Raw genomic sequence first — 21,047 nt, forward strand, 5'->3', positions numbered from 1 at the left:
CCTCAGTAATTTCTTTGTTTAATTCCCTGTTTTGCTGATCACTTTTTTTTAATATGTTGCAAAATTTCTTCATTAACTGCCTACTGATCACTCGTTGAAAGGAGTTCTTCGAAGTGCTTATGGGCTGCATTTTTTATTTCTTCAACTCCTTTTATTTCTTGACCATTTACTTGAATCTGTTCAATCTGATTTTTTGACCTCCTTATTTTCATTGTATTATGAAAGAAAGTTGTATTTTTGTCTCCTGATTTTAACCAGAGGCATCTTGATTTCAGTTTGCTTTCCTCTTCTTCTTGCCTATTTTGCTTGTATATTTCCAGAAAGATTTCCTTTTCTTGTAGTTGATCTTGCTTGCTTTCTTCCTTGTTCTCTTTTTCCATGCACATATTTTCAATTTTTTGTTGTAATTCGATTTACCTTGCTTTGTCTCGAAGAGAATTTTCTCTTGCCCTTGTTTTTAAGTGTGGCCTTAGATTCTTTAACTTAGTTTCCCAAACATACTGGGGTGATCCTGTGACACTTTTTTTCCAGCTATTTCTTGATTTGTTTGCCAAATTCATCCTTGCTGTCCCAAATTGAATTATACCTGAAGGGAAGGGGTCCTTGGTTTTCCAGCTTACCCAAGGTTAGCACCACCGGCTTGTGATCTGAAGCTGAGTTGTGAACAATTTTACTTTTCACAAGAGTGTATGCTGCTGCTATGCTTTCATGAATTAGGATTCTATCCAACCTTTCTTTTATGTTGTTTTTTCCTATTCTCTTGTTGTTCCAAGTGTATTTTCCATTACTTGGTGGAATGTCTATTAATTTTTGTTCTTCTATTATTCCTTCAAGAGCTTCTCTTGACAGATCATTGTGATAGATCCCTCCTAATTTTTCTTCTGTGTTCCTTATCATATTTAAGTCTCCTCCTAGGATTAATTTCCCACTTTTTCTCTCTGCTATTTCTTCTTTGATTGATTTCCAGCATTTTTCTTTTTCTTTGTAGTGATTTGGAGAGTACACATTTATAATGCTATACTGCTCCTTTGTGTTGAGGTTTCTCAAATCTGTTCTAATCCAATGGCTGCTAATTTTTTGGGTTATTAGTTCCCATTCCTTTTGTCTAAAATGGTGTTGATTCCTCCTGATGCTCCTGTCGCTTCTAACGTTGTTCCTTCATAAAAAAAAAATTTGGATCATTTTTTGAATTTCTTGCTTGTTTATTTTGGTCTCTTGGATCATATATATGTCTGGTTGTTCCTTGACTAAAATGTCTCTGGCTGCATTGACTTTAAAGGAGGTGCCAAGGCCGTGACGATTCCAAGAGACCACTATCATTATTTACTGTTGTGTTGGTGTGGTCCTCCCTTTCCTCTTTGTTGGGTTTTTTCATTACTGCTTGTTTGTTTCCCAAGGAAAAAATCCAATGGCTATTGCATTCCTAGTTCCATTTCTTTAGCCGCTACCTCATCTCTGATTTCTTTATTTGATTTCCTTCCCACATTTTTTTGTTGATCCCAGATTTGTGGGATTTCTTTGGCTTTATTCCTAGTTAGAACGTGATCCACTGATGGAGTGGGTGGGGAGGGTATAGGGTTGGGGGAGGATATGTGTTATGAAACCAGCTCAAGAAAGGATAGAAAAGATAGATCAATGCCTTAGAATTCAGCCTCTTCGAGGGGGCAACCTCCTTTACATTACATAAATGAACAATTCTTGGATGATTCAAATGACAAAACCTCCTTTCTATATATAGGAGTCTAAGGAGTCACAATAATAATATAAAGCCACAAAAATAACAATAGAGGGATTCTATGGGGCACAGAAATAACAATAAGGGGGTAATAGGGGCACAACAATATAAATAAGGGGTATAACTACAATAGTAATGGGGTAATCACTAGTATTATAGGGACCCAACATGCCCCTCTCCTTCAAAAAAGTGTTGTCCTCAACGCTTGAGTAGTTCTGGATACTTCTGCATAAAATTCTCATCCTCCCATGTGGAATCTTCAGCGGATAAGTTCTTCCACTTGATAAGATACTCTGAAATTGATCGATTTCGTAGCTGTCGAGTTCTTGTTTCTGTGACTGCTTCCGGTTCCAATATAATTTTTCCTTCCTCGTCAAGTTCTGGCAATATTGTTTGAATTGGGAGCTTGTCGCCTATAACCTTCTTTAAACATGAAACATGGAAAACTGGGTGCAATCGAGAAGCTGCAGGAAGCTCCAATTTGTATGCCATAGTACCAATCTTTTGCAACACCTTGTACGGACCATAATACTTTGGTGATAATTTATTATCCTTCTTAGCTTGCTTTAGGGACATTTGCTTATATGGTTGTAGCCGTAGGAATACCCAATCACCTACATCAAAACTTCTTTCACTGCGATGTTGATCTGCCTGTTGTTTCATTCTATTTTGTGCCAACACGAGGTTATCCTTTAAGAGTTGGAGGACTTGTTGTTGATGTTCGATGTGATGTTCCACTGCCTGAACCTTAGAATTTTCTCTTAAATATGATGTGATGGATGGTGGTTGATACCCATAAAGTGCCATAAATGGGGTCATTTTTGTTGCTGTATGGAAGGAAGTGTTATACCACCATTCAGCCAGAGGCAACCATTTGACCCATTGTGTCTGTTTATCAGATACAAAGCAACGAAGATATCCTTCCAAACATTTGTTTACTATCTCAGTTTGCCCATCAGATTGAGGATGATAAGATGAGCTATGAGCTAACTGAGTACCAAGACAAGAAAATAATTCTGTCCAAAAATTTCCAGTGAAAATGGGATCTCTGTCACTTACAATAATCTTTGGGTTTCCATGTAGCTTTTGAACTGTTTCCATAAATGCAGTAGAAACTGTACTGGCTTTAAATGGATGTGATAATGCACAAAAGTGTGCATACTTGGTAAGTCTGTCAACTACCACCATGATGACACTCTTTCCCTCAGACTTGGGTAAACCTGTGATAAAATCCATTGAAACCTCCTCCCAACGTTGGCTTGGAATGGATAAAGGTTGTAATAGACCCGGTGTCTTAATTGTTTCAACTTTATTTTGTTGGCAAACCAAACATTCCGCCACAAACTTTTGAATATCTGATTTAAGGCCATCCCAAAAAAATTCCTTCTTAACCCTGTGGTAAGTTTTTAAAAATCCTGAGTGCCCTCCTAAGGGAGAAGTGTGCAATTCCATAAGAATCTTTTGTTTTAGCTGGGAATTCTTACAGAGGTATAAGCGATCTTTGTACCATAACGAATCATTTTGCCAGCTAAATGTATCAGAAGTACTGGAATCTTGTTGTAGCTTTCGAATAAGTGCCCACACTTCTTCGTCATTCTTCCATTCCTCCCTTGCTTCGTTTATCCAATCTGGTTGGATAATAGAAATGGCACACAACAATGCTTCCACATCCTCATCCTTTCTTGAGAGTGCATCTGCCACCACATTTTGCTTCCCTTTTTTGTAGATGATTTCAAAGTCATAACCCAACATCTTTGTGACCCACTTTTGTTGCTCTTCAGAGGATAATCTTTGTTCTAAAAAGTATTTAAGGCTATCATGATCCGTTTTTACCTTGAAGTGTCTTCCCATTAGGTAGGGTCGCCATTTCTTAAGTGCATGGAGTATTGCCAACATTTCCTTCTCATAAATAGCTTTGCTTAAAAACTTTCCCTTGATTGGACGACTTTCAAAAGCAATGGGTCTTTCATCTTGCATTAGAACAGCACCAATTCCATTTCCTGAAGCATCACATTCCACAATAAAGGTTTTTGTGAAGTTCGGTGTAGCTAAGACCGGTGCTTGGCACATTGCCTCTTTAAGATGTTCAAAGGCCTTTGTTGCTTCCGGAGTCCATGAAAATGAATCTTTCTTCAATAATGTTGTTAGAGGTGCTGCTATTCTCCCATAATTCTTAACAAACTTGCGATAATACCCTGTCAACCCAAGAAATCCTCGCAGATGCTTTATGGATGTGGGGATTTTCCATTCCTTAATGGCTTTAATTTTGCTAGGGTCTACCTTAACTCCTTCATGAGATACAATATGACCCAAATATTCCACCTCCTGGACTCCAAAGAAACATTTGGATCTTTTTGCATATAATTGTTTCTCCTCCAATAGTTGTAGCACCCTGTCAACATGTTCAACATGATCCTTCCAAGACTTGCTGTAGATTAGTATATCATCAAAAAATACTAACACAAATTTTCTAAGGAATGGTTTGAAAATTGAATTCATCAAACCTTGAAATGTTGAAGGTGCATTGGTAAGGCCAAAAGGCATGACCAAAAATTCATAATGACCCTCATGAGTTCTAAATGCCGTTTTCGGAATGTCTTCAATCTTCATTCTGATTTGATGATATCCCGAACGAAGATCCAACTTGGTGAAGTAAATTGATCCATGCAATTCATCCAGTAATTCATCAATGACAGGAATGGGGAACTTATCTTTAATAGTGAGCTTGTTGAGCTCCCTATAATCCGGACACATGCGCCATGATCCATCCTTCTTGTGCACCAATACTACTGGAGCTGAGAAAGAACTTTGACTCGGTTGAATTATACCAGCCTCTAGCATTTCTGCAACCATACGTTCAATTTCACTTTTTTGGACATAGGGATATCTGTACGGCCTGATGTTTGGAGGAACACTTCCTGGAATCAGATGAATAGCATGATCATGATCACGCATAGGTGGGAGACCTTTGGGAGTCTCAAATACCTTGGAATGATTGTCCAGGACTTTTTGGAGATCTGGAGAAATAGATGATTCCAATGTGGAAACATCTAGCGAACATAATTGTGCAATTACACCTCTTTGCTCCTTTTTTAGAAGCTTTGTCATGCCATTAGAGCTGATTATCTTTCCTGGTTTCCCTGCAATACCCCTTAATTCAACTTCCTTTCCTTCCACAGAAAATTTCATGAAAAGTTCTTGAAAATTAAAAGCTATTGTACCCAAGGATTGTAGCCATTGGACTCCTAGTACAACATCAGCACCTCCCATTGGAATGGAAAGCATTGGGCTAGTCAATACATATTCTCCCATGGATAGCTTGATATTATGGCACTTTCCAGAGAAATTTATTGTTCCTCCATTTGCAATCATCACTTGACACTCTGGTGCTGGATATAGGAAGCAATTCAATTCTTTTGCTACCCTACAATGAATAAAATTGTGGGTGCTTCCTGAATCAATCAACACTATTACCTTTTTCTTCTTGATTTGTCCTTCTATCTTGATGGTTTGAGGAGTGGTAATTCCCGCCAATGCATTACAAGATATGGTCGGATTTATTTGTTCTTCATCTAGGCTTTGTTCCTGGAATATATCCTCTTCTTTTGACCTTTCTTGCTCCTTTTCTTCTTCCTCTTCACAATCTATGTAGAATAATTTCTTCTCAGCACACTTATGACCTTTTGTGTATTTGCTATCACAATTGTAACAAAGCCCTTTTGCTCTTTTTTCTTCCAATTGTTGTGGTGTCAACCTTGTAGGTTGTGGAAGACTAGGGGCAACAACACTTCCATCTTTATAGTTGTGAGTGGTATGCTTCCTAGTTGCCATAATTTTGCTTTCCATTTTTCTTGCTAACCTGAATGCCTTCTCTAATGAATCAGGTTCCCAAAGGCGAACATCATGTTGGATATTATCCTTTAAAGACCCTATGAACACATCAATCCTATGCTCCTCTGGAATATCTTTTACCCTTATGTTCAATTTTTGGAACTCCTCAATGTGCTCCATTATTGAACCCTTTTGTTTGAGACTTATCAATTGGCTAAAAAAAGTGTTGCTTTTTGTATCCTCATAATGTGCTATCAATTCTTCCGTAAAAATTGCCCAAGTGATAAATTGTTTACGAGAACAAAGCCATTGATACCATACAAACTGATTTGGTTCCAAATATACAGTTGCCATACGTACCTTTTGTGTGTTTTGCACATTATTGAGATCGAAGAATTGCTCCATCTGTAATATCCATGTGGCGGGATCCTTGCCATCAAACTTCCTCATATCGATTTTTGGAATATGGTGATTCTTCGATCCAACATTAGCGTCTATGGAATCATGATTAACATTTCTTTTGTTCTCATCATGAGTTTCCTTTACTACCTTTTCACCATTAGTAAGTATTTCTTGTAGAAAATTTGTCAAATCTGTCTTCAAATCTGCCATGCATGTCTTCAAATTTGTGTTCAAATCTATCTTCAAATTGTCCATCTTAGCTTCCATGCCATTTATCTTAGCTTCCACGCCATTTATCTTAGCATCCATTAACTTTTGTGAGTGTGACATTTGTTGCACTTGTTCTTGTAATTTTGATATATCATGTAGCATTTCTTCCTCTTCTTCATGAGTCATGCTAGAGCTTTCAGGTTCCTTACTAGGTGTTTGCATTTTCTTTCCTCGGGGCATCAGTTACCGATAATAATGCTCTACTATGCCCTTTGAATTCCTTCAAAATAAATTTTCAAACCAAGCTTAATCAAAAATTTAAAAAAATCTACACACCTTTTTTCACTTTGTAGGAGCTCGATATTGCCTCTGATGTATCTCTGTACTTTCCAATCATCTAGTTCTGAATTTGTGACCTGTAGTAGCTCTCTGTGTCCTCTTTCCAATGCCACCAGTCTGATCCAAATTGGATTCTCCAAGAAAGAGTTATGCAAATCTCCCAAGTGACCTGATTATAGACTTTCAGTAGAGCGAACTTGTATGAAGTGCCACGTGTACAATTTTCGATCTTTGGTTCTGAAAATGATATACAAGAAACTACAGTCTGTCCTCTTTCTGTACCTTCTTACGAAATTTCAATCTGATTCCCAGAGAGAAAGTTATGACGATTTTCCCCAGGTCACCTGTTTTGAATGTAATTCAGGAGTCTGCAAAAAGACCAACTTCCTCAGATCATATCTCCGAAAATATCACGCGAAAAGCTCTGAAATTCGGACCCAAGGTTCAGCGAGATTTCTTCTCAAATGGGTTTTTTTTGTGACTTCTGAAACGTCACAGAAAAAAAGTTATAGCGAAAATTCCACGATGACCTGTTTGGAGCAGCGAAACCCTAGAATCCAAAGCTCTGATACCAAATGTTATGAAACCAGCTCAAGAAAAGATAGAAAAGATAGATCAACGCCTTAGAATTCAGCCTCTTCGAGGGGGAAACCTCCTTTACATTACATAAATGAACAATTCTTGGATGATTCAAATGACAAAACCTCCTTTCTATATATAGGAGTCTAAGGAGTCACAATATAATCCAGCCGACCTAACAATAATAATATAAAGCCACAAAAATAACAATAGAGGGATTCTATGGGGCACAGAAATAACAATATGGGGGTAATAGGGGCACAACAATATAAATAAGGGGTATAACTACAATAGTAATGGGGTAATCACTAGTATTATAGGGACCCAACAATATGAGAGCTAAGGAGTTGGAATTAGAGGGTGGGGATATGGGAGATGGTGGGTTGAAGGAGTCTTCTAATGGCTCGAAAGGATTCAGGGTTGTGTGATCAGGGGGAATAATCTTCATTGGAGACTGAGAGGTTGTTTCGTTTACTTCTTGGGGCTGAGAGATGTTTGATATGGTCTGCTTGTTGGTAGGTTTTTTCCTTTTCACTTGTTCCCATGTATTTTCTTGTTCTTCTACGTTTTCTTGTTCTTTTTTTTAAGACACCTATTTGCAAAATGACCATATTCATGACATATCTTGCATTTAAATGGTATCTTCTCATAGTCCAGTTGTTGGATATGCATCCATTGATCAACCTTGATCTTTATTGCCTCTGGGAGGCCCTTTCCAAAATCTACTTCCACACATATTCTTGCACAAGCGTGCATGTTGTCTTTTGGCTCACATCTGTCAATATATTTTCCAACTGCGTTTCCTATAGCCTTTATTGATTCGTCTCCCCAGCAATGAAGAGGAAGATGCAGAAGCCTAACCCACACAGGAACTGCATTTGGAACATCCATCTCCGGATCAAAATCTAGCATCCACCTATTCAGATATAAACCTCTAGAGTCCATGAAGTAAGTTCCATTTCTAAAAATTAAATCCCTGTCTTCCTTTGTTTCAAAGAGAAAGGTATAATATCCCCTTCCACAAAATCATATTGCTATCTTCCCCTGGGTGGTTGCATTCCAGTTTCTTTCCACCAGTTTTTGCACTCATTTTGGTGAAGGCCAAAGCCTTGTGAACTGTCCAACAAGTCTGTGTTCTGCGAAAGAAATGGTTGCTCTTTGTGGGAGTGCAAGTGGGAGGGATATCTCTGGGATACTTTCAAGTTTCTTTATGAATTTATTGACTGATGGCCTGTTCCTTGGAGCTCCATTCTCAATGATCAGAGATGTGAAGGCTTCTGCATTTTCTTCATTCCCTGGTAGTCTAGAAGAGAGGATCTCCCTCCTCCAAGGGATGCATGATCTAGTTGGCCTCAGTAGCAGGAGGTTGCCGAGAGAGAGATCTGCAGGGGCAGCAGCGGCTAGGTCAGCATAGGCTCAGGCTGGGCTGTTGTGCACGCAGGCTTAGGCTATTCTCTAGACCATGAAATTTTGGAAGAAAATATGGAGGGATCAAAATACTAGTATATTATAACAGGATTTTGTCTAGTATTCTCGTTGTTGCTCCCGATGTAATAACACTTGTTCCTAATAGCACCGTTAAATCATTCTACTACATTTAGCCTTACAAATCGTAGTGTCCGCCCTCTCCTTTCTTTTTAAAAATGAATATAAGTTGCACAATGTGGCCTCTATAAGATAATGCACCGAGGCTACCTGGGTATTTCAACACATCGATATATTATAACACTTTCAATTCTTTCTAGTATGTTCATCGTTGCTCCTGGTCTAATATAACGCAACAAAGTGCATGTTCCTAATGGCACCATTAAATCAGTGTGATATGTTTAGCCTTACAAATTGCATCGTCCTAATTTAAAATTAATTTTCCATGACAGCATTGAATAATTAAAATCCATATGTGTTTAATCATATAAACTCACCAACGTGTTTATTTAGATAAACACACCAATTACTAGATATATTTTTTTCTGAAAATTATTTGATTTATTTGTAAAATATATCTAATGCCTTCTGTATTGAATGGTATAGGTTGTATATTAAATTTGGACACCTAATCCTCTAAGGGTTGGTGTGGAAGTTGAACAACCAAAGGGAGTCCAAGGGACCACTTAGAATATGAAACCAAGGGTCATTCCTATGTATTATAAATATGTATCAATGTGAATAAGAAAAGAAATCTAATGTTTATCTTTCATATTGCCTCCGCCATGTATGTGTTTAACATGGTATCTGAGTGGGTGATATTCTGCCCTGCTCATATTTGAGCCACTTGTTCTATGGCCTTTCTATGCAGGTTAGCTCTGCCATCAATTTTTCATTTCATAAATGTTTTCTCAGCTAAATCTAGCAGCAATATTTGCTCACATTTGCACGTAGTAATGCTCTTCCTTCAGTGTTAGTCCTTCCTGCATTGCATTTATTTACCTCTCAGTGTTTGTGCCTACTCGAATAGTAAGTCGGTGGTCATTTCTTTGCCAGTGTGTTAGATTGAAACCTCCTCAGCGTTGTCCTCAGTATTTTCTCTATTGGTGGAATGAGCGTGGTAGTTTCATATTGATTTTGTGACATATCTCATGTCAGTTCTTCCCTTTCTGTTGCTTTTCAGAACTTGAGCATTTTATTCATGGTTCCGTTGAATCTGTTCAAGATACTCTGTGTTAGAGTTTTTGTGCCTCTTTATTTTTCCTAAAACTAGCTCTGCCCACATTCCTGCATTGAGAAGTATGTTAAAGGTGTCTTGATGACCAGCTTCCATGGTGAAATCACCAGCAGAGAGGCTGGAGGGATGAAGGGCATTCCAGGGGCCACCAGAGTCCAGAAAGCATTGAACGACCTGAGAATGACCATGTTTAGCAGCGTGCATGAGGGGTGTAAATCCATCTGAATCAAAATATGTCATGTTGGCTCCGTTTTCTATAAGCCCTTTCACTCTCATGTAATCGCCTTCGACAACTGCTTTGCAGAGCTCTTCTTCTGCTCCCATGCTTATGTGAACCTTCCACCTCCATTTTCATGTTCATAGTTGAATGTCATGGCATTTTGAATCTCATACCATCAAGAATATGATTGAGCATATGGGCTCTGCCAATGGTATTCCATTGCCAAACATTTATATAACATATTCTCATAGCGTTATTTGAAGGACTAAGGAAGAGTTGTAGATTGCGGACCAGAAACTCTAGGGTTAGTTTCCGATACTTGGGCCAATTTCCAGGACGCTATCGCTTTCTCTCGCACCCACTTTCTCAACAATGGATTTGAGAATGTCAGGATTTGTGAGGTGTTGCCCATGACTCTCGTGAAGTCTCGGCGTTTATTGCTTGTCTTCTAGCTCTGTAAAAGAGAAGACTTTTGAGTTGCTTCTCTTTAGAAATTTGAATGAAGGCTTGGTGGTAGAATAATGGGTTTTACGTGTGACCGTGCTAAGCAGCCTTATGAACCTTTTTGAATGTGATTGAAATGTGATGCACAGGGAATCTAGTCTTTGCACTAGTTAGACCTACAAAACTTAATTGTCGACCTATGTATCGAGTCTTTTCTATTCGTTATTGAATCTCCTACTACAACAATAATTGATATGTATGTTCATTGACGTTTGTAGTGAGTTGGTCATTTTTTTTCAATGAATGAAAATTGGACCGAGCCTGACCTAAGTAGTACATTACCACTCCAAATTTCACAATGCATCACTCAATAAAAAAGAACACAGTCACTGAGTCTGTTTGTTGTATGCGTGGAGAATTACCGCTTTGTTATGCATAGTGCTTCATTAAGCAAACAAATATAGGTGTGAAGTCTCGAAGGTCGAAGTTAAGGGACAGTGCTCATTAACTTGCTTAGGATGGTGCGAGATTTGGAGGTTTCGACATCTGCTAGGGATCTAGAGGGAATTCACACTAGACGCTAGGCTTGAAATCGAGATTTCAGCTACGCTGTTGCAGTTTTATCACTGGTCAATGTTGTTGATGAATATTGGTGAAGCCTTGAAGCCCATGTCTCCTCATAACATATATATTATATTTTATTTCATTGTTCATTTATATGGTGAATGATTTGAAGGTTGTATTATATGTGTGTGGGTTGGTTTCCAGTCTAAGGTATCCACAAACTTCCCCTCTGCTCTCCCATTATGCTATCTATCCACGTTGTCCATCCTGGTTTACACTGGTCTGACCTACCACTTTTTACATCCATGCCATTTGACGCTCAAACTCCTCCCATGATCCTCGATAGCCTTTTCCAATTCTTCACAGATTTTTCCCCTTCCTCGTGGCTAATGACCTCTCGGTGAAAGTAGTCTCTCACAATGTTATTTGATTACCCAAATATATATATATATAGAACACTGTTTGGAGCTAAACGCAGAAGGTGGATGCTGGAATTATATATATATATATATATATAGCCATCTCAACTTAAAACTAAGATATGAGGGTCGACTTTTTAGCCATTCAGGTTTCCATAAGGTTGCTAAGGTTTTTCATTTGCGACTTCCACAATGTCCTGAACTAGAAAAAGTTAGGAAGTAACTGGTTGAAGTTGAGGCTATGGTTTAGGCATGCAAGAAACCTCCAAAAGACATTTCTCCTCATGTTATTGGTGAAGAACTTGTGATAGATGAATGGAAAGAGCAGAGGGAAGAGTATCTAGCTCAATAGCATCAGATTGAAGGGGTCGATTCCATTTGATATTCAACTTGTTAGGTTTCAATGATATTTTCTTTTCAATGTTCTTAACTCTTAGATGTGCATTGGAGAGTTTCCATATGGTTTATGTTCTTTCTTTTTGTTGCTCTCTATGCTGGTTTGAAGCATTGAAGGTTGCGAACTGAGTTTTATTTATTTTAGATTATTGTTGATGAATTAAGTTGACCTATTGAAGTTTAAAAATGACTCAAATTTGAAATTTATTAGAGTTATTAAGAACTCTAATTATGTCATCTACTGAAAGCACGATTAAAATTAGCAAGGAAACTCTTTTTGACAATCAAACTTTCTTACAACATACACAAGAGAAGATTTATTTTTTGCAGATTGAATCTCAACTTCAGCAAGATGAGTTACAACACCATAAGCATCATGACATCCATCAGCAGCCAGCAAGTGGTCAAATCAGTAACATTGAGACAAACTCCCATCAGCAGCAAATCAATAATGTTGATCTAGTACCCAATGAAGGAGCAAAATTGCATGCAGAAGCAAAATTTTAGTTTGCACTCCCCAAGCCCATCATTAGATCTTTGAAAGAGATTGTCCAAAACAAGCACATAACTAGTCTTGGATATGACAAGAACGTTTCCTTTCATATTCCAAATTACTCAAAGCCCATCCAGTTTCAGAGTTCTAGATTCCTTCATGACAGTTCACCTTCAATGGTTCCAGATTTTGCTCCTCTTCCACAGCAACAAAAACAAATTGTGAAATTCCAACACTGTGACGAGGTTGTCCATATGAAAGATCATTGTTTTGATCTTCATCCATGTAAGCACTGTCATAAAACCAATCATTCTTCAAACAAATGCTTCAAAAACAAGCCTCCTAGAAGAACAAAGATTCATGTTGGATGGATCACTTCTTGGCAATGGGCATCAACAACCAAGAAGATATTTCAGTCATATGTCATAAATTGTTCTAGAGTATTGAATAGTCTTGCAGTTGATTTTTCTCCATCATCTCACCTTGTATCTAACAAGGGGGAAGCGATGGTCATCTACAAGCTTCAAAGCCACATCAAGTGAGCCTGAGCCACAACCTGCCATACCAGATTCAGAGTTTTAGCCAGAGACAAAGATGCCCTTGAGCATGCTTTCAGTTGGTGATGCCTCTTCAAAGAATTGGTGACACTTCCTCTAGCAGAAGACTTCAACTTCTTGCAAGTTTTGGAAGAGTTTTAGGAATTGCATTAAGCATTCAAGAGTTGGTGGTAATCCTTAAACCATCACGGGTTGAGACCTCCCTTTTCAGGTTGAGGTTTTCCCTTTTATGCAGGGTGAGAACTCCCTTTCATGGTTGAAGGTTTCCCTCTTCAAAACATCAAGAGCACTTCCTCTAGAAAAATACCTCAGCTTCATGCCAGAATTGGAAGAGTTTCAGGAACCGCACTAAGCATTCCAGTGTTGGTGGTCATCCTTAAACCACCTCCCTTGATACCAACATTTCAGAGAGCACATTTGTTGGTATCATCCCAAGACCCTTTTTCCTTCCCAAAAACATATCATTTATCCATACATTTTCATCATATATCCCTCAAAATCCTTGAATATTGATTATTAATCATTTTATAGTTATTAAATTGCATAGAAATTAATTTAGGGGTTTTATGTTCAAGAATTGGAAGTTTTTGATGACATGGTTATAGGAAGTACCCACATCCTGTAATGAGCTTATCGTTTGACATGTGGTGCAGCAGATGAGCTAGAACGAAAGGCATGGGCGAAAAGCAGAATGTCCAAGCATGGACAAACACCTATCTCCCAGCCAAATCGAACCTCCTATGTATGCGGTCAACTCAAGTCAAAGCAGGGCACTCTGGCAGATAAAAGCAGCAACAACATCGTTCCATTTTCATTTTAGTTTTTGTTCTTTTTGAAACACTTAGCATGGAAACATTTTGAAAAGGCTTATGTAATAAAAGCGGCAACAGCCGAATGTACATTCATTGTATCGATGACATGGCTGTGCGTACGCATATGTAAATACAGTCAGGTTAATGTTTGAAGGGTTAATCGTTGAATCGTTTTCTCATAACAGAGTTTTAAGTTAATACAAAGACCTATTCACAGTCACGACGTGTGTATACCTCTTGCATTGATTTGATAGCTGATTGGTTATAGCCAGTGTACCCTTAGGACGCGGACGGGCCCTGCGTTCTTCGATTGGTATACTGTTCATTTGTTTTGTTACATTTCGGTTATCACATGTTCGCACAGTATTTATATTGGATTCGATTTATATAGCATATGGTTTGCATCACAGTTACGATTACATAGCTTTCGATTTACACAGCCTATGGTTTGCATAGCAGTTACATAGCTTTCGATTTCCATAGCCTTTGATTTTCATTGCATGTATATGGTGTGCGCTTATGAATGGTTTATGGTTATGTTGAATGGTCAGCACTAGGATCTGGAAGGGAGTCTTGTAAGGGATTCGATCCCTGTGTGAATTATAGAGACATTATCATAAACTCTGTTTTGTTTCACAGTTCATTTATGTTCTCTTTATATAGTTTGATAGTGTAAATATCTTTGCATGCTGTGTGTGTTTACCAAACAAGGGTTTTCTGGGTGATATCTTTGTAAGGAGGTTAAAATCATTGTTACAGTCATACACAGTACTTAGGTTCACGGTTTGATTTGATAGATGCATCTCATAACAAGCACTGTAATCAAGCATATCAGTAGGGTAATCTAGGTGTGTGAATGATAGGCTACATATTCCGGTCTTCCGTAAAGAAGCCTTGTAACCTACATCATAATCACTTGGCCAGAGATTCTTTATGTCTATATATTTTAGACCACACCTCTAAGCTTACGCACCTTGGTCGATATTAAATATAGAGTCTAGTCTAGTACCCTAGCTGGAACCACTACATTTTGGCGCCGTTGCTGGGGAGGCGTACATAAAGGATTCAAACAAAAAGAAAAAAAAATTTCAATACACAAAAACAAACAAAAACACAGTTAGAAATCATGTTCATTTATGCCTAGACTTAGGGACAATCAAGGGAGATTTGTAAGAACCCCCCACCATCTCAAAACTAACCCATCATCATCAGGAGCAGACTCTCCAGGGAATACAACACCATCTGAGGAGGATATTCAAACATTGGCAGAAATATTTTATTCAGGACAGCACATTACTCTTGCTGAGAGGGAAACTCTATTTGCACATAAATCACAGCAGCAACCCTTTCCTAAATCTTCTACACAAGGGAAAAGTAGTACCATTACCAAGCAATCTTCCTTTCTCTCTTTTCCACCAAGAGACACCAAGAGACCAATTAGAATGGCTGAGGAGGGATCTGGATCAGTTCCCCATCAAGAGGAGGAGGAATCAACTTTTAAATTCCCTATACAAGAACCACAGGAGGATGAGGAGATCAAAATGAAAAATATACCCCCATCCGTGCTACCCAATTTCTATGGTATGGCTTCAGAGGATCCGGACTCATTCTTATTCGAGTTTGACATTGTATGTCGAACTTATGGCTATACGGATGATGCTCATAGACTCAGATTGTTTCCAGCCACATTAAAGGCAGCAGCCTTGAAATGGTTTATGGGGCTAGGTGAGCATGCCATAGTAGATTGGGATGGCATGAGGAGAATATTTCTGAGGAAATATCAGCCTTATTGCAGATCCAAAGACTCTAAAGATGACATCTTTAGAATGAGTCAGCAGGAGGATGAAACCTTAGAAGAATATCTAGAACGGTTTGTCTATAACTTGCAAAAATCTAAACACCGAACAATGCCTCCTGATCTAGTCCGCACAATATTCTTGAAAGGTATCCGGGAAGAATACATGGATGATCTCAACTTAATGGGCAAAGGTGACATCTCTGCCTTACCCTTTGAAGAAATAGCTGAACTGTGTGAAAAATATTCAAGAAGTAAAGCCAAAATGGGAAAGAGAACCTTGTCATCTAGGGTCACAAAAACTGCCTCTGCTAGTGTCACCCGGGCTGAAATTGGTAATCTTTTAGAAGAGTTCAAAACAGATTTGTTGAGCACTCTAGGAAACCAAATTGATACCTTAAAAGCCAAAAAGAAATAGGAGGAAGAAGACAATATCATGGCTATTTTCTGCCCCAAGTGTCGCAAGAAACATGCATTAAAAGACTGCCCTCTAGAGAATATCCAAGTATGTGCTTTCTGTACTGAGCATCATGATATGTTTAACTGTCCTAAAGTTAAAATTTTGCAGAACTGTAACATGGCAGCCAGCACAGAGATGGAAAACGTGTACTACATGGGTGCAAAGCGAGCCAAGGCAAGCACCCCAAGGTATGTTTCCTAATCAAAATATGCAATTTCCTATGAATGATCAGATGTATGCACAAAACTCATGGAATATACCTATGCCATGGCAGCATGGAAACCAACAACAAAATCAATGGAGACCGTCTCAACAGTATTCCAAATCCTACCATCCATATCCTCAATCATACCCACCTTACTCACAGTCATATCAGCAGTACCAACAGCCATATCCATCACATTCACAGCCATATCAGCAGCACCCTCAGCAAGTTGTTTATCAGCCCCAACCTGCTCAACAAACACTGCCTGCTCCTCCACAAATAAATGTACCACAACTTCAATTTCCAACTAACCCACAACCTCCCAGACCCACACAAATACCTGCTCAAACTGTCCCAAATCTGAACAATAGAGCAGAGAGGCCAGCCTATAATGTAGAGGAAGGAACCTCCTACTCCACACTGCCTTTGCAAAACATTAATCTGAGGTCTGGTAGGGTGCTTCAAAAGGATTCTCCAATAACAGATCAGCAAGAAGAAAACTTAGAAAAAGAAAATGAAATGACAACTCAAACAAAACCAAGCAGTGAAACCAAGGACAAACAGATGCAATCACTGCACCCACCTTTTCCAGACCATTTGGTCCAAGTAAAACCACCACTGCCTCCACCACAATTTGATGTCTTGGATGAACTTAAAAATGTCTACATAAAAATCCCTTTGCTGCAAGCTATAAAGGACATTCCTATCTACACCAAAGCCATCAAAGACATGTGTCTCAAGAAACCTGCTAGAAAGAGGATTGATCCTCAGACCATTCATGTTTTAGGAAATTTAGCAGGCCTTATGACCAATACCATCGCCATGGAGAAGTATGTTGATCCGGGCATTCCAAAAGTGACCACCATCATTAACAACATACGGATTCCAAACACCTTGATAGATCTAGGAGCCGCAATCAATGTCATGACCCTTGAAACCATGAGAACACTCCAGCTTATGAATTTGCAACATACCACGATTGTTCTTGAACTAGCTGATAGGTCCAAAGTCATTCCTGAGGGGATTTTGGAAGATATCATTGTCTCACTGGACTCTTGGGAGTATCCAGTGGATTTCCTAGTCCTTCAACCCAAATCCAATCTAGGAGGACATCCTATCATTCTAGGTAGACCATGGTTAGCGACTGCTGATGCATTTATTGGATGCCGATCAGGTAACATGATTATCTCTAGAGGGACCGAAAGGAAACAACTCACCCTCTATCCATCGGCACAATCACCTGCAGTAACACATAACTTGTGGCTTGATGATAAATTTAATGACAAAGAGGAAGTACAATCTGTTTTTAGCGTTGACCAGATCTATGATTTCCACGAAGACAATAATGATTTGGTAGAACTATTTCTTTCTCAACCTGATGTATCTGAAAATTTGAGAAATGAACAATATAATGCTGCAGATGTACTTCTGGCTCAAAACTTTCAAGAAACATGCACTATCCACTCCTTGCAATCTACATTTCATGACATCTTTCCAGTTCAATCCATCACCAATACACAGAGTCAAGTCATAGAGATCAGTCCAGGGAAAACTTTGAACATAGGCAACCACCTAGACTCATCTCAACAAGAGAAATTGATTAGACTCTTGACGAAGTACCAAAAAGCCTTCGCTTGGGATTACACTGACATGCATGGGATTCACCCCGACACATGCACTCACCACATCTACACAGATAGCACCATTAAACCGGTGAGGCAACCACAAAGAAGAATGAACCCCATGCTCCAAGACATTGTCAGAGAGGAGTTGCAAAAACTTTTGAGAGTCAACTTTATATATCCTATTTCTGACAGTCAGTGGGTATCCCCATTGGTTATTGTGCCCAAGAAAAATGGCAAGTGGTGCATCTGTGTTGATTACAGACAGCTGAACAAAGCAACGCTCAAAGACTACTTCCCACTGCCATTCATTGATCAATTCTTAGACACCCTAGCCGACAAATCATCATTTTCCTTTCTTGACGGTTTCAGTGGCTACAACCAGATCCGGATTGCCTCTGAAGACCAGGACAAAACCACCTTCACCTGTCCTTGGGGCACCTATGCCTACAATGTTTTGCCATTTGGACTTTGTAACACTCCAGCTACATTTCAGCGAGCTGTGTTAGCTATTTTTGCTGATTTGATTCATGATTGTGTTGAAGTGTATATGGATGATTTTTCAGTATATGGCAATTCTTTTGAACATGCATTAGAAAATCTAGAGAGAGTTTTGAAAAGGTGTATTGAAGCTAACCTGTCCCTCAGCAACGAAAAGTGCTTCATGATGTTAAATGAAGGGATAGTGTTGGGCCATTATATCTCTTTTCAAGGCATCCAGGTTGACCCAGCCAAGATCCAGATTATTGCCGATTTGCCTATTCTACAGAATCAGAGAGAGGTAAGAAGTTTTCTTGGGTATGCTAGTTATTACCGCAGATTCATTGAACATTTTAGCAAGATAGCCTTACCTTTGTTTAAACTTCTAGCCAAAGATGTACTTTTCAATTGGACTGAGAACTGCCAACATGCATTTGAACAACTCAAAAACAAACTATCTACCGCACCAGTCCTGAGAGGGCCTAATTGGAGTTTACCATTTCATATTTTTACCGATGCATCTGACACTGCAATAGGTGCATCCTTAGGCCAAAAAGAAGAATCTTGTACATATGCAATTTATTTCATTAGTAAAAATCTCACACCTGCCGAGCTAAACTATACAGTTACAGAAAAGGAAACACTTGCCATCATTTATGCTGTGAATAAATTCCGCCATTACATAACTGGTTATGAAGTCTTTGTACATACTGATCATTCTGCCATTCGACATCTCATGAATAAACCAATAACTAGTGGCGGAGTTACCAGATGGTTACTATTGTTACAGGAATTTAACATCACAGTGTTAGATAGACCAGGCAAAGAAAACCAGGTGGCAGATTTTCTGTCTAGACTGCAAAATCCAGGTGAGATTGTTCCTGTTGAGGATTTTTTTCCGGATGAGCACTTATTTGCAATTTCCATAGTAACTCCTTGGTTTGTTGATTTAGCTAATTACTTGTCTACAGGTAGAACACCTCCACATTTCACTGCAAAGGAAAGGAAAAGACTGATCAAACAAAGTGCTAGATATTCATGGCTTAATGGCGATCTCTTTTACACTAGTTTTGATATGATCATTAGGAGATGTGTACGAAATGATGAGGTAATTGACATTTTAAAATATTGCCATGATGAACCATGTGGTGGGCATTTTGCAGCGAAGCGGACAGCCTTCAAAGTTCTTACTCTTGGATACTACTGGCCATCCATTTTCAAGGATGCCAAGAAGTATGTAAAGAGTTGTGACAGCTGCCAAAGAATGGGCAGACCAACAGCTACCGATCAGATGCCCCTTCAGCCCCAAGTTCACTTAGAACCATTTGATAAGTGGGCTCTGGACTTCATAGGACCTATCAACCCAGCCTCTAATGGTAAGAAGTACATCCTAGTATGTACTGATTACGTCACAAAGTGGGCAGAAGCAAAAGCACTGGTAAGAGCAACCGAACACACAGTAGTCAATTTCCTTTTTGAGGAGATCTTTGTGAGGTATGGAGTGCCAAGAGAAATTGTCACTGATCAAGGTACTCAATTCACCTCAAAGCTCATGAAGGACATCACAGACAAGTACCAAATAAAGCATAGGAAAAGTACCCCCTACCATCCACAGGCCAATGGGCAGGTGGAATCAACCAACAAGACTTTGGAGGGGATCATTACCAAAACTGTTGCAATGAACCGGAAAAACTGGGAAGAAAAGCTCAAAGAGGCACTCTGGGCTTACCGGATTACTTGGAAAGATACCACCGGATTTACACCATACCAATTGGTGTACGGTAAGGATGTCATGCTTCCTATTGAATTCCAAATTCACACTTTTAAATTAGCTGCAGATTTACTAATTGATTTGGATCAAGCACAAAAAGAGAGAATCCAGCAGTTGAACCAGCTGGATGAGATGAGGCAGCAAGCAGAACAAACCACCATCCTCATGCAAAAGCACAGGAAACAATGGCATGATTCACACGTTAAGAAGAAGCACTTCAAGGAAGGTGACTGGGCTCTGCTTTTTGATTCAAAATTCAAGGATCATAAAGCTAAGTTCACCACCCATTGGATGGGCCCCTATGAAATTGTTCAGGCTTATGACAATGGTTCAGTAAAGCTCCAAACTATTGATGGCGAAGGTCATTCCTTCACAGTCAATGGTCATCGCTTGAAGCTGTACAACAAGCCCATCAGCAAGCAAGATTTTCTCCATACACTATCTCAGCAAGAAGAGGTTGAGATACTGCAGCCCTCAGCTGCAGTATCACTGCCTTAGTTTCATTTCCTTTCAATTTCAAAATCAAAAAGAAAAATAAAAAGAAAAAAAAACAAAAATAAAAAAAATAACAAAAATAAATAAAACAAAAACTACAAAATAATAATGGGTTAGATGTGAAAACCAATATCTGGCACAATCTAACCCCGAATTCCTACCTGAAAACCAATTTATTGGTGGGTATGAATTCTCTTTCTTTTGTTCATTGTTTCATTTCTCAGTTGAATCATGACTTGAGGACAAGTCAAACTTTAAGTCGGGGAGAGAGGCATCTGTTCTGTTACTTTTATCTCTCCCTTGTAAATTCTTCAGATTTCTTATTCTATATTTCACTGTAAATTTCCAACAGCAGCTTGTTACCAGCAGTAATTCTAGACTTTAACAAATAAGCTGTTCTGTCATGATTTTATTTCAGAGGGACCTGGTTATAAATATTTTGCAGGGGGACCTGTTCTGTTCAGACATCTATGCTACCAACACCAGTAGTCCAACACCAACAGTCATGGGACCTGTTTAAGATTTTCAGAAGGGACCTGTTAAAGTAATTGACACC

The 21,047-nt window shown here is 38.9% G+C and overlaps 1 protein-coding gene across 1 annotated transcript; it reads right to left on the bottom strand.

Annotated features, from left to right (window-relative positions):
- Positions 1–9,716: 9,716 nt before the first annotated feature.
- Positions 9,717–10,082, bottom strand: LOC149259345 (uncharacterized). The gene has a single exon (XM_089453922.1). The coding sequence runs from the start codon at positions 10,080–10,082 to the stop codon at positions 9,717–9,719; it is 366 nt and encodes a 121-aa protein (XP_089310048.1).
- Between the last annotated feature and the right edge of the window lie 10,965 nt (positions 10,083–21,047).

The sequence above is a fragment of the Pinus tabuliformis genome, chromosome 6, assembly GCF_031772625.1.
Source record: "Pinus tabuliformis cultivar Carrire ecotype Pingquan chromosome 6, CPIR1, whole genome shotgun sequence".
NCBI lineage: Eukaryota > Viridiplantae > Streptophyta > Pinopsida > Pinales > Pinaceae > Pinus > Pinus tabuliformis.

Coding starts and splice junctions, on each gene's coding strand:
- LOC149259345 (XM_089453922.1), bottom strand. CDS start 10,082: ATGGGAGCAGAAGAAGAGCTCTGCAAAGCAGTTGTCGAAGGCGATTAC.